This window comes from Grampus griseus, assembly GCF_964374135.1.
Source record: "Grampus griseus genome assembly, chromosome: 1".
In the NCBI taxonomy this organism is placed as follows: domain Eukaryota; kingdom Metazoa; phylum Chordata; class Mammalia; order Artiodactyla; family Delphinidae; genus Grampus; species Grampus griseus.
In genome coordinates, this window is record NC_139017.1 from 77548557 (window position 1) to 77561405 (window position 12849).

At 45.4% G+C, this 12849-nt stretch overlaps 1 protein-coding gene across 1 annotated transcript in view; it reads right to left on the reverse strand.

Moving 5' to 3' along the window:
• The window catches only part of LOC309819547 (myomegalin), a 149148-nt gene that overhangs the window by 38817 nt on the left and 97482 nt on the right, over positions 1-12849 (reverse strand). Inside the window, 5 exon segments of the mRNA XM_082649800.1 lie at positions 1278-1806; positions 2645-2761; positions 3639-3831; positions 5945-6380; positions 9008-9240. Coding sequence (XP_082505926.1) covers positions 1278-1806; positions 2645-2761; positions 3639-3831; positions 5945-6380; positions 9008-9240 — 1508 coding nt within the window.

Sequence of the window (12849 nt, forward strand, 5' to 3'; positions counted from 1 at the left end):
TGTTTTATATGTGTTAGTCATGTGTCCAAAAATGAAAAATAAGTTCTGTGGGGGTAAATACAGTGCCATCGTTTACATCCCTTACAGCACCAATATAGTGTAGACTTACAGTTGATACTCAATAAATACTAAATATAGTTATTGGGTAGATGCTCAATAAATACTAAAAATCCAAATAGGTCCTTTCATGTCTTCTACTTCAAAGACCATCTATATTATGGCAGACTGTATTTTGCAAAGTTGGCCATTACTCAAGCTCCCGTTCCATGTGCTCCTCTATAATGTGGCTGTGTCCCTCTTTCATCATTGGGCAGAAGTTATTCTCCACCTCCTTAACTCTGGGTGGGTTCTGTGACCACCATGACCAAGGTAACATAGTGGAGGTAACACTGTACTGAGTCCAGGAGTCGCTCTTAACTGGCCTGGCAACTTCCACTTGGAAGCCAGCTGCCATGCTGAAGTGAAACTACCCTGAGACCACCGTACTATGAGAGGCCCAGGCCAGGAGGAGAGGCCCCGGAAGACAAGGAGCCACATGGAGAAAGAGAGAAGCCAAGGAGCACCACGTCACCAGACACATGAATGAAGAAGCTGTGTCCAGGCAGACATTTCAGTGACTCCAGCCCCAACCTCCATCTGATGGCAGCCGCATGAGAGACCCCAAGTGAGAGCTACACTGCTCAGCCCAGCCAATCCACATAAATTATTGCTTCAATCCCCTGAGCTTTGGGGTGGTTTGTTACTCAGCATAGATGACCCAGATACTGAGAGGACTATCTACCCTGGTGTTTTTCAACCACAAAGTATCAATAACAATAATAATTATGGCAAATACTGTTGAGAGCTTTAATATATGCTAGGCATCATTATAAGCACTTGTATTAATTCATTTAAACCTAATAACCACCCTTTGAGATAGGTTTTCTTATTATCCTCATTTAATAGGTAAAGAAATAGGCTCAGAAAGACTGAGTAGGTTGCATAGCCTGTAAGTCCCAGAGCTAGGATTGGAACCCAGGAAGTCTGACTCCAGTCTTACCACTTATATCATATATCCTGTCACTTTAAGAATACATTCCTAAGGAGGAAATCCCAGGGACCTGGTATCTCCCAGCAGGGGTCACGTGTCTTTTCTTCAGACCTAGGGCTACCGTTTAAATAGGTGCTCCTCTGATTGCCCTGATGGGTTCTCTCTTCTACCTGCCCGGGCTACCCTCCTTCAAACATAAACTTAGACATCATCAATCAAGTAATGGTCCAAAGAGTACCCTCCTTACCCAGGCCACGAGGCTGATCTCAGCTCCTCGGCCAGCTTCCCTTCTGTTCCAGTTTTTGGGAGCTGGGCTTCCAGCTGGGACACCCTCTGGATCAGACTCTCCAGATCCTTTTTAGCCTGAAGCCCTGGGGGGTAGAAAGCCCCAGTGCCATCAGACAGCCACCCCTCGTCCTCATCAGTGACACTATGAGGTGAAGATCCCTCGAGGGTACCAACAGCTTTCAGCTTTTGGGGTCTCTCCAGACTAGATGAATAATCGCTTGTAACTGAGAGGGACCGGACCCGGCTCTTGAGGTTTTGAATGACCTTGTTGGCGTTCTGCAGCTGGGCCTTCAGATCTTTGATGTCCTTACATAGGACAGAGATGTCTTCTGACTTTCCATATGCCTGGAACTCCTCCTGCTTCCCTAGCTGGCTCTCCAAGGGCTTCTTTCCAGGGGGGCTGGCCAGTGTGGAGCTCAGATGTCCCTGCTCAGAGCATAGCCCCTCCATTAGGACAGTTTCCCTGAGGCTGTCATGCTCCTCACACTCTGAGAAAAGACAAAGACATCTTCCTGAGTAAAGCTGGACGTGCTGCTGAGGCCACTCCCTTCAAGGTCTTGAGGACAATAATTACTAGAGCAAAAGCTGAAGCAGTACTTTATTCAGCGCTGGCACTGTACTAACATTCAAATGCAGTATTTCTTACCCTCCCAAGAGCCCAGCAAGTCAGGTGTGGTCACCTTCTATTTTACTCAAGTGTTTTCCTCCTTGATTTCAATTTGGTGGATGTCCCTACAGTCACAGTACTTTTTTTTTTTTTTTTTGCGGTACGCGGGCCTCTCACTGTTGTGGCCTCTCCCGTTGAGGAGCACAGGCTCCGGACGCGCAGGCTCAGCGGCCATGGCTCACGGGCCCAGCTGCTCCGCGGCATGTGGGATCTTCCCGGACCGGGGCACGAACCCGTGTCCCCTGCATCGGCAGGCGGACTCTCAACCACTGCGCCACCAGGGAAGCCCCACAGTACTTTTATAATAGAAGAATATATATTTTTAAACTTATGGTTTGCCTATTCCCCCAAAGATCATCTGGTCTTCTCATTAATAAATAGACCTTAGTATTTTTTCTATAATAAACACGTTGGATAGAACATTTTTTTAAATTAACAGCAGTATGCTGAAAACTAATTGTAGAAATTCAAACTCACACAGCCTCATTCTGGGCAAGAGTTCTCCTCCAAACTTCCTGTCCCTCTCTGGTCTTGTGTCCTCTTCAGTCTACCATGCCCCCTCATCCCTACTCCTCGTTGCATGTGGGACTTGCCAACGGCACCCAAATGTGAAGGCTGCCTCTAGGGAGGGAAGGTGAACCCCATACTTGTGCTCTTACCGGGACTGGTGCTCTCCTCCCGCTCAGCCTCATTCTCGCTTCGGCCACAAGTCTCATAGCCCAGGTCCTGGAGGTCCACCTGCACCTGCTTGCTGTCCTGCTTCACTAAGGATTCACCTGCTTAGGAAGAGACAGGGGGTGTTACAGAGTATCTGAATTACCCACATACACCCTCACCCTCAGTGGCACATACCCTGGCCCTTAGGGTGCAGGGAGGTTAGGTCCACAGTGGAATAGATGCTTCTTTGGACTTAGGTGGGAGAAGAGACCACCTGCTCCAGACAGCAGGACTTCCCTCTGCCACGATGAGCCTGTTTGCCATTGATGATCCCATCTACAGATAACGGGGCTTCGCTGGGACCAGACATTTTTAAGTCATCTCTAGAAGTCCCAGGGAAACGAGTAAATGCTTTGTTCACAGGGGCTCAGTAAATGTTTGAACGGAGCTGAACTAATTCAGAGTTTCAAAGACATCTAGATCTGTACTGTTCCGTAAGGTAGCTACTAGCCACTTGGGACTATTTTAGGTTAAACTGATTAAAATTAAGCTTAAAATTCCCAAGTTGAATTAGCTACATTTCATGTTCTCCATGACCACATATGACGTAGGTATAGAACATTTCTGTCACCGCAGAAGTTCTATTAGAAAGCGCTGATTCTAGACCAACAATGATGGTATATTTTTTAAGAATCTGATGTGGTGCAAAGAGGAGCAGAAGAGAAGCAGTTAGCATACATTGAGAGAGGTAAGGCAGTTTGTTGACTGTACCAGAAATCAGCAAATCTAGGTGTTAGTCCATTTCCTCCCTATACTGTCACTGCAAACTTGATTTATTCATTTACTCTTCTCTGCCATCTACAAATTGAAGTATCCACTTCCACAGTCCTAGGGTTGTGGTCAGGATTAAATTTGGGGAAGAAAAGTGAAGTCTGCAAAGCATGTGGCTTCTCAGGGAGAAGGCAGACACTTTGGTGACGTGAACTTAAGACTTACTAAACATGACTCTGTATTTCTCCAGCTGGTTGGCCTGGGCAAAGACAGTGGCTTCTGATATCAGCAGCTTCTCCTGGAGATCTTGATAGCGTTGTCTGCACTGTGCCAACTGGGAGCGCAGGTGCTTGGTGGATCCTGGGAGGCTAAATTCTGACTGAGGTCCAGAGTTACGGGCCTGGGGCTGGTTGACCAGCTGTGAAAAGAACCAGCACAGGGTCAGGGCAGTCTGAGCTCATCCCGCAGGCAGTGATGGCTGCTACCCCTTGCGAACCCTGTGGACTTTATTCATGTGTCTATCACAGCGCTCCTCATCCCATTTGGCACTTACTTGCTTTCCGGAATGAGCTCCTGGAGAGCTGGGGTAATGTTTTATTCATCTCTGTATCTACAACACATAGCATGGTGCCAATTGAATCTAACGAGGAGGAGCTCTCAGTAAATGTTTGTTCAATGATTGAAGAGAGAAGGGGTGGAAACCTCCACTCATCCCTCCCTGCATTCCTGCCCAGTTGCCCTCTCAGAATCCTCTGCGGAAAGTGGAACACTCCCTAACATCATACACAAAAATAAACTCAGAATGGATTAAAGACCTAAATGTAAGACCAGACGCTATGAAACTCTTAGAGGAAAACATAGGAAGAACACTCTTTGACATACATCACAGCAATATCTTTTTTGACCCACCTCCTAGAGTAATGGAAATAAAAACAAAACCAACAAATGGGACCTAATGAAACCTAAAAGCTTTTGCACAGCAAAGGAAACCATAAACAAGACAAAAAGACAACCCTCAGAATGGGAGAAAATATTTGCAAACGAATCAGTGGACAAAGGATTAATCTCCAAATATATACACAGCTCATGCAGCTCAATATCAAAAAACTAACAACCCAATCCAAAAATGGGCAGAAGACCTAAATAGACATTTCTTCAAAGAAGACATACAGATGGCCAAGAGGCCCATGAAAAGGTGCTCAACATCACTAATCATTAGAGAAATGCAAATCAAAAGTACAATGAGGTATCACCTCATACCCATTAGAATGGGCATCATCAGAAAATCTACAAACAATAAATGCTGGAGAGGGTGTGGAGAAAAGGGAACCCTCTTGCACTGCTGGTGGGAATGTAAATTGATACAGCCACTATGGAGAACAGTATGGAGGTTCCTTAAAAAACTACAAATAGAACTACCATATGACCCAGCAATCCCACTACAGGGCATATACCCAGAGAAAACCATAATTCAAAAAGAGTCATGTAACACAATGTTCATTGCAGCTCTATTTACAATAGCCAGGACATGGAAGCAACCTAAGTGTCCATCGACAGATGAATGGATAAAGATGTGGTACATATATACAATGGAATATTACTCAGCCATAAAAAGGAATGAAATTGGGTCATCTGTAGAGACGTGGATGAACCTAGAGACTGTCATACAGAATGAAGTAAGTCAGAAAAATAAATATCATATATTAACACATACATGTGGAGTCTAGAAAAATGGTACAGATGAACTGGGCTGCAAGGCAGAAATAGAGACATAGATGTAGGGAACAAACGTATGGACACCAATGGGGGAAAGGGGGAGGGTGGTGGGATGAACTGGAAGACTGGGATTGACATATATACACTAATATGTATAAAATAGATAGCTAATGAGAACCTGCTGTATAGCACAGGGAACTCTACTTCATTTTGCTGTACAGTAGAAACTAACACAACATTGTAAAACAACTATACCCCAATTTAAAAGAAAAAAGAATCCTCTGTAGTCTCCATTTTACTTAATCCTCAGCTCAGCTGCCTCCCCTTAGAGGATCCCGATAACTCCTTCTGAGGCTCAGGGACAGACACCTGTGATGAGCTGTGATGAAAATGGCAGTGATAAGGAAGAGATGTCATTACACACCACTTGTCTGGCTGCCTTAAAACCCCATGTATCCCTATATTGCATCCTATTGAAATGATCTGGTTTTGTGCCATCTTTTCCCACCATACTGAATACCTGAAGGACAGAGACAAAGCCTTATTGCCTGCTTCCAATGTCTAGTCTCTTATCTGGAAAATTAGGCACTCAAATATTTATGGAAAATTAATTATTCATGTAATATTTATAAGATAATGTTGTAAAAAACCTTTCTAAAGGTTGATGTGTGAGGAATATTATCACCACTACTTGTGGTGCAAAGGTGCCCTTCCCTTGGCACCTCCTGACCCACAGGGCAGAACTGTTTAAGGTAGAAACTGACATTTCCAACCCTTCTCCAAGGGACTTTCATTCCATCTAATCCCACACTTACTTGGTGGGTATCCGCTGCGAAGGCAGTCCCAAGGTCAAGGCTCTGGGGTCTGGGGCAAGGCCTCATGGTCACACCCTCCTCTTCTTGGCATTGGTGCTTTCCAGAAGAGCGAACCAGCTCTGTGTTCATTCTGTCGATCTCCCTGGCCAGGTGCCCAAGGAGCTCAGGATTAAGTTTACTATTCCCTTCTCTGGTGCTCAGCACCAGCTGTTCTTTGAGGAGGTTGATGATATTGTGGGCATTCTTCAGTTTTCCCTGGAGCTTTCTGAATTCAGCCTGAAGGCTATTCTCATTCGGACCCCCTTTGGCAACCACAGTCTCCACCATCACCTCGCCCTTCTCCTTGTCTTCCTCAATCTCCCATCCATCAGACATTGCTTCTCCCATCTGCTCTTTCAGCTCTGCATTCTCAAGGCAAAGGCTCAGCATGGTGTTCCTACAGGAAACATACATAATCAGGGGCCAGGTCTGGTCTTGGCCTCGGTTCCTAATAGCCCCGTTTACCCACACCTCAGGCCATCAGAGACTCAGAGACACCCCAGAGCATGAAGAGACCTCAGAGACCTACAACAACTCCCTTATTTTATACACGAGGAAACCAAGACTCAGAAAGAGCAAGAGATTACCCGCACTCCCATAGCTACTTGGTGGCAGCATCATCACTAAAAATCTAGGACTCAAGACACCCAGTCTAGTTGTCTTTACTCATGCTTGCAGCCTCATGTTCTAATTTTCAGTGGCCTCCGGAATAAACAAGGGTAACTACACTGTTAAGAAAAAAATAAAAAGGACATTGGGACAAATTTATTATTATGGATTCTACGGTTCTATTAATTATCATCAGTCACTTTTCAACTACTGGATGAGAAATTTGAACCTAGGAACACAGAAGAAATAAATAACACTAATCACAACTATCATCAAATGTACTTATGTTAATTATTTGCTTTACATCTGGCTCCTGTGATAGGAGATCATCTTCATAAGAACAGGGATTCTGCGTGTCCCGTTCACCCCGTACCTCCAGAACCTCCACAGTGCCAGCTGCGCATAAAATATTCAATTTGTTGAGGAAATAAAATGGACTAAATAACTAATTTTCACCAAGACATTCTAGACGCAGCCTTTCCTCCCACCGAATATTTCACTAGGATTGGGTGGAAGCAATAAAAAATATGGCTTTAAAAAGGCAATTTACTTAAAAAGGCAGTTCACTTAACCTCTAACACTGACCTAGTGGAGTTACTGGATGCTTACATGAAATTACATACGTAGTATGGCTGGCTCGGTGTCTGCAACAGAGAAGTCATTTAATCCTGCTCATACTAGCTGCAGACCTGAGGAATACTGACAGCAGAATCCTAGGAGGTGCCTGTTTAAAAAGCTTTAGAGCTAAGGCCTACACATCGACATTTTACTTAAGTTCCACAGGTGATTCTTAAGCACACTAAATTGAGAACTGCTGACCAGAAGAGGCAAAGGAAGTAATAATTCATAGCCTGAAGGACCAGCAGTTGGCTATGCCCCTAGACTGGGTTTCTCAGATCCTGAAGTTTTGGAATAGAGCACAGCTTGTCTAACTTTCAATCAAGGATGAAAATGCCTTAGGACACAGGAATCAGAGAGATCGTCTATGAGAGTTTCAATGGAGAAAAGTGGGACAGGTATTTTACCAAAACTGATGTGTAAAAGGGAAAGAAAGGGGCACATGTGTGGTATAAAGAAGAATATTTAATATTATGTCATAACTTTATATTTGCTGTGTTCACAATACAAACTAACAACAGCAATGTTCAACAAAATCTCAAAAGAGGGACTACTAATTACATAGATTCTATCTTCTACAGTATCAGTGGTGCTTCAGGTTGGAGGAAGAGTTCAATCAGTTTTAGGTTAGTAACTGAGGAAAAAGGAAAATAATTCATGAAGCTACTACATTTGGTTGGATTGTATATTCAACTATAGGATCAAAAGAGATGTATTGTTCTCACCCATGATAGCACAACAAAGTTGACACATAACAAAGTTTAAGTCAAACTTAAGCTTTAACTTAAGTAAAATTTAAGAAAAGAAATATCACGATAATTCAGAGTAAAAGAACCAACATTAAGGATGATCACAAGAGTATTTCAAAAATTGTTTGACAAAGTATACAGTATAGAAGAAAAAGGTTTATAATTTAATAATTGGGAGCCAGGGGTCTAGCCAGGGACTATTATGCAACCTTGAGCAAGTTACCAGAACTTTTTAGGCCAGAGTTTCCTCAACTATGAAATAAGACATTATGCTGGATGTCAAGATCCTCTTCTGTACTAATATCATTCTATGATTCAGGGACATTTAAGTGGCACATAATAGGTAGGGAAACAATAGGGCATGAGTTAGAAGTTGTACATCTGCACAGCTGTGTTCTAAACAGCAGGCCATTATGATGATGACCCTCAGGGATGAATGAATAAGTGGATTAGCCCTATGTTACCAGCATGTTCCCCAAGCATCTTTTGAAAAAAAAGCCATTAAAGACAGAGTGGTCAATCTAGCCAATGAATAAGCTACTTACCACTTTTGCAAAGTAAATAAAACAGCAGAGATTATTAAAATTGCTATTCTGTGATTTAAGGATTTGTGCTACTGAGAGAGAGCTGAGTGGAGGTGGAAGGGCCTCTGTATAAATCCTTCTCCTCATGGACTATTCTGGTTCTGCATATAGCAGTGAAGCATCTTGGGTAGCAGAAGATTCCTCACATGTCACAGTCAATTCAAAAGAATTCAACTAGGAGATTTCCACTCATGACAGTCATATATGTATAGCTAATAATGGACATTATTATACTGAATTACGACCAGATTTATTTTAATAGTTTGAATGGTAATTATTGATAATCCCCATTATCCAATATGATTAACTTTTCTAAGAATCTGTAGAACAATTAATGCACGGAGCACGGGATGTGGATCAAAAAGCCCCACGGCAGCACAAATGCCTTGGCAGCAGCAAGGTGAGTCCCTTGGCTATGGTAGCCTCTCCGTCAGCAGGCTCCCCTTCTCTGGTGCACATCCTACCTGATGTGGGCCACAGAGGAGAATCCTGCTTCCTCGATTTGAGCCTTTAGCTCCTTCAGTTCCCCCTCAGCTTTCCTCTTCTCCTCTAAGAGCTGATGAATCTCAGCCCTCAGGTGGAGCATCTCCTCCTGAAGACCCCTGTCACTGTCCTCTCCTGTCGTGGATGGAGGGGCAAGAGATACGTTCTGGGTCTCCACAGCTGCCAGGCTTTTCTCCAAAGCTACCTTGATGAGCTGAAAGAAAATCATGGTTTAAAGAAGTTAGTGCATTGAAGAGGATCTATGAGGAACATCAGATCACAAAGGCAGCCTTCTAGGGGACCAAAACAGGCAGACCTAAAAGGAGCTCCCCCTCTAGGACTCCTCAGCCATAAGGGCCCTGGAGACTGGTTTGGGTGAGAGGACATACCCCACAAGCAGGGAGAATTGTTGCCATGGGCAGAGGTGGGTGAGGAAAAAAACACAAGCACACAACAAACTTAAAACAAAAGCAAACAAATGAGGTTTAAACAGGACTGGAGAGTGTGGATGCTGTGATCCTTCTCTTTCTGAGGGGACAGAGTTCTCCGGGAGTCTTCTCACAGTCGGGAAGCTTCATCAGCTCAACACCTGAGTCCTTGACGGCAAAGATCATGGCTAAGATACCAAAGCTCAAAGCCTGAGGCTGTAACTCAGACTCCAAAAAGGATGATTACGAGGAAGGATCTGGGCACTCAGGAATCAGGAGTCAGAGTCAGAGAATTAGGGTATAGGCGGAGCTACAGTTAAGACAAAGCAACCTTAATTTCATTGGCAACAGGAGAATCACACTCTACAATTGCTGAGAAGTTAAAGAGAGGCCACCTGCCTAGCAACCAATTTCCCTTGTTGGTGATCACCCTATGCTGATGTTGCCAGCCAAACTCTCTCTACAAATCTAAGCGCGTGAGAAGAAAACAAGCAGAAGCAATTTCCCATCACCTTTGTTTTTTGAGGATACTCTTGAAGTTACTCCTTAATGTTCAACTAGAGCAGATTGTATAGTTTTTCCTCAGATAATATTTTAGGGCCTCCCTGGTGGCACAGTGGTTAAGAATCTGCCTGCCAATGCAGGGGACATGGGTTCAAGCCCTGGTCTGGGAAGATCCCACATGTCACAGAGCAGCTAAGCCCATGTGCCAGAGCTACTGAGCCTGCGCTCTAGAGCCCGTGAGCCACAACTACTGAGCCCATGTGCCACAACTACTGAAGCCAGCACACCTAGAGCCCACACTCTGCAACAAGAGAAGCCACCGCAATGAGAAGCCCACGCACAGCAACGAAGACTCAATGCAGCCAAAAATAAAAATAAATAATTTTTTAAATTAATTTTTTAACTTTAAAATTTTATTGTTCGTCTTGGGCTCCTCTCCAGCTTTTCCCATGCTTTTAAAAGTGTAGAAACCGGAGACTTCCGGGAAGATGGCGGAAGAGTAAGACGCGGAGATCACGTTCCTCCCCACAGATACACCAGAAATACATCTACGCATGGAACAACTCCTACAGAGCATCTACTGAACGCTGGCAGAAGACCTCAGACCTCCCAAAAGGCAAGAAACCCCCCACGTACCTGGGTAGGGCAAAAGAAAAAACTAAACAGAGACAAAAGGATAGGGACGGGTCCTGCACCAGCGGGAGAGAGCTGTGAAGGAGGAAAAGTGTCCACACACTAGGAAGCCCCTTCGCGGGTGGAGGCTTCGGGAGGCGGAGTGGGGGAGCTTGGGAGCCGCGGAGGAGACCACAGCAACAGGGGTGCGGAGGACAAAGCGGACAGATTCCAGCGCAGAGGATCGGACCGACCGGAACTCGCCAGCCGAGAGGCTTGTCTGCTCGCCCGCCGGGGCGGGCGGGACTGGGAGCTGAGGCTCCGGCTTTTGTCGGAGCGCCGGGAGAGGACTGAGGTTGGCGGCGTGAACACAGCCTGCAGGGCGTTAGTGCACCGCGACTGGCCGGGAGAGAGTCCGGGGAGAAGTCTGGAACTGCCGAAGAGGCAAGAGACTTTTACGTCCCTCTTTGTTTCCTGGTGCACGAGGAGAGGGGATTAAGAACGCTGCTTGAGAGAGCTCCAGGGACGGGCGCGAGCCGCGGCTAAAAGTGCGGAGCCCAGAGACAGACATGAGACGCTAGGGCCGCTGCTGCCGCCACCAGGAGGCCTGTGTGCGAACACAGGTCACTAGCCACACGCCCTTCCGGGGAGCCTGTGCAGCCCGCCACTGCCAGGGTCCCGGGATCCAGGGACAACTCCCCCGGGAGAACGCACAGGCGCGCCTCAGGCTGCAACTTCTCGCCGGCCTCTGCCGCCGCAGGCCCGCCCCACACTCCGTGCCCCTCCCTACCCCCGGGCCTGAGTGACCCAGAGCCTCTGAATCAGCGGCTCCTTTAACCCCGTCCTGTCTGAGCAAAGAACAGACGCCCTCCGGCGACCTACACGCACAGGCGGGGCTAAATCCAAAGCTGAGCCCCTGGGAGCTGTGAGAACAAAGAAGAGAAAGGGAAATCTCTCCCAGCAGCATCAGAAGCAGCGGATTAAAGCTCCACAATCAACTTGATGTACCCTGCATCTGTGGAATACCTGAATAGACAACCAGTCATCCCAAATTAAGGAGCCCTGTGGATGAAAGGCTCTTGGTGCTGCAGCCAGGAGTCAGTGCTGTGCCTCTGAGGTGGGAGAGCCAACTTCAGGACACTGATCCACAAGAGACCTCCCAGCTGCACATAATATCAAACAGCAAAAATTTCCGAGAGATCTCCATCTCAACGCCAGCACCCAGCTTCACTCAACGACCAGCAAGCTACAGTGCTGGACATCCTATGCCAAACAACTAGCAAGACAGGAACACAACCCCACCCATTAGCAGAGAGGTGGCCCAAAATCATAATAAGTCTACAGACACCCCAAAACACACCACCAGACGTGGACCTGCCCACCAGAAAGACAAGATCTAGCCTCATCCACCAGAACACAGGCACTAGTACCCTCCACCAGGAAGCCTACACAACCCACTGAACCAACCTTAGCCACTGGGGACAGACACAAAAAACAACAGGAACTACGAACCTTCAGCCTGCAAAAAAGGAGACCCCAAACACAGTAAGATAAGCAAAATGAAAAGACAGAAAAACACACCGCAGATGAAGGAGCAAGATAAAAACCCATCAGACCTAACAAATGAAGAGGAAATAGGCAGTCTACCTGAAAAAGAATTCAAAATAATGATAGTAAGGTTGATCCGAAATCTTGGAGATAGAATGGACAATAGAATGGACAAAATGCAAGAATCAGTTAACAAGGACCTAGAAGACCTAAAGATGAAACAAGCAACGATGAACAACACAATAAATGAAATTAAAAGTACTCTAGATGGGATCAATAGCAGAATAACTGAGGCAGAAGAACGGATAAGTGACCTGGAAGATAAAATAGTGGAAATAACTACTGCAGAGCAGAATAAAGAAAAAAGAATGAAAAGAACTGAGGACAGTCTCAGAGACCTCTGGGACAACATTAAACGTACCAACATTCGAATTATAGGGGTTCCAGAAGAAGAAGAGAAAAAGAAAGGGACTGAGAAAATATTTGAAGAGATTATAGTTGAAAACTTCCCTAATATGGGAAAGGAAATAGTTAATCAAGTCCAGGAAGCACAGAGAGTCCCATACAGGATAAATCCAAGGAGAAATACGCCAAGACACATATTAATCAAACTGTCAAAAATTAAATACAAAGAAAACATATTAAAAGCAGCAAGGGAAAAACAACAAATAACACACAAGGGAATCCCCATAAGGTTAACAGCTGATCTTTCAGCAGAAACTCTGCAAGCC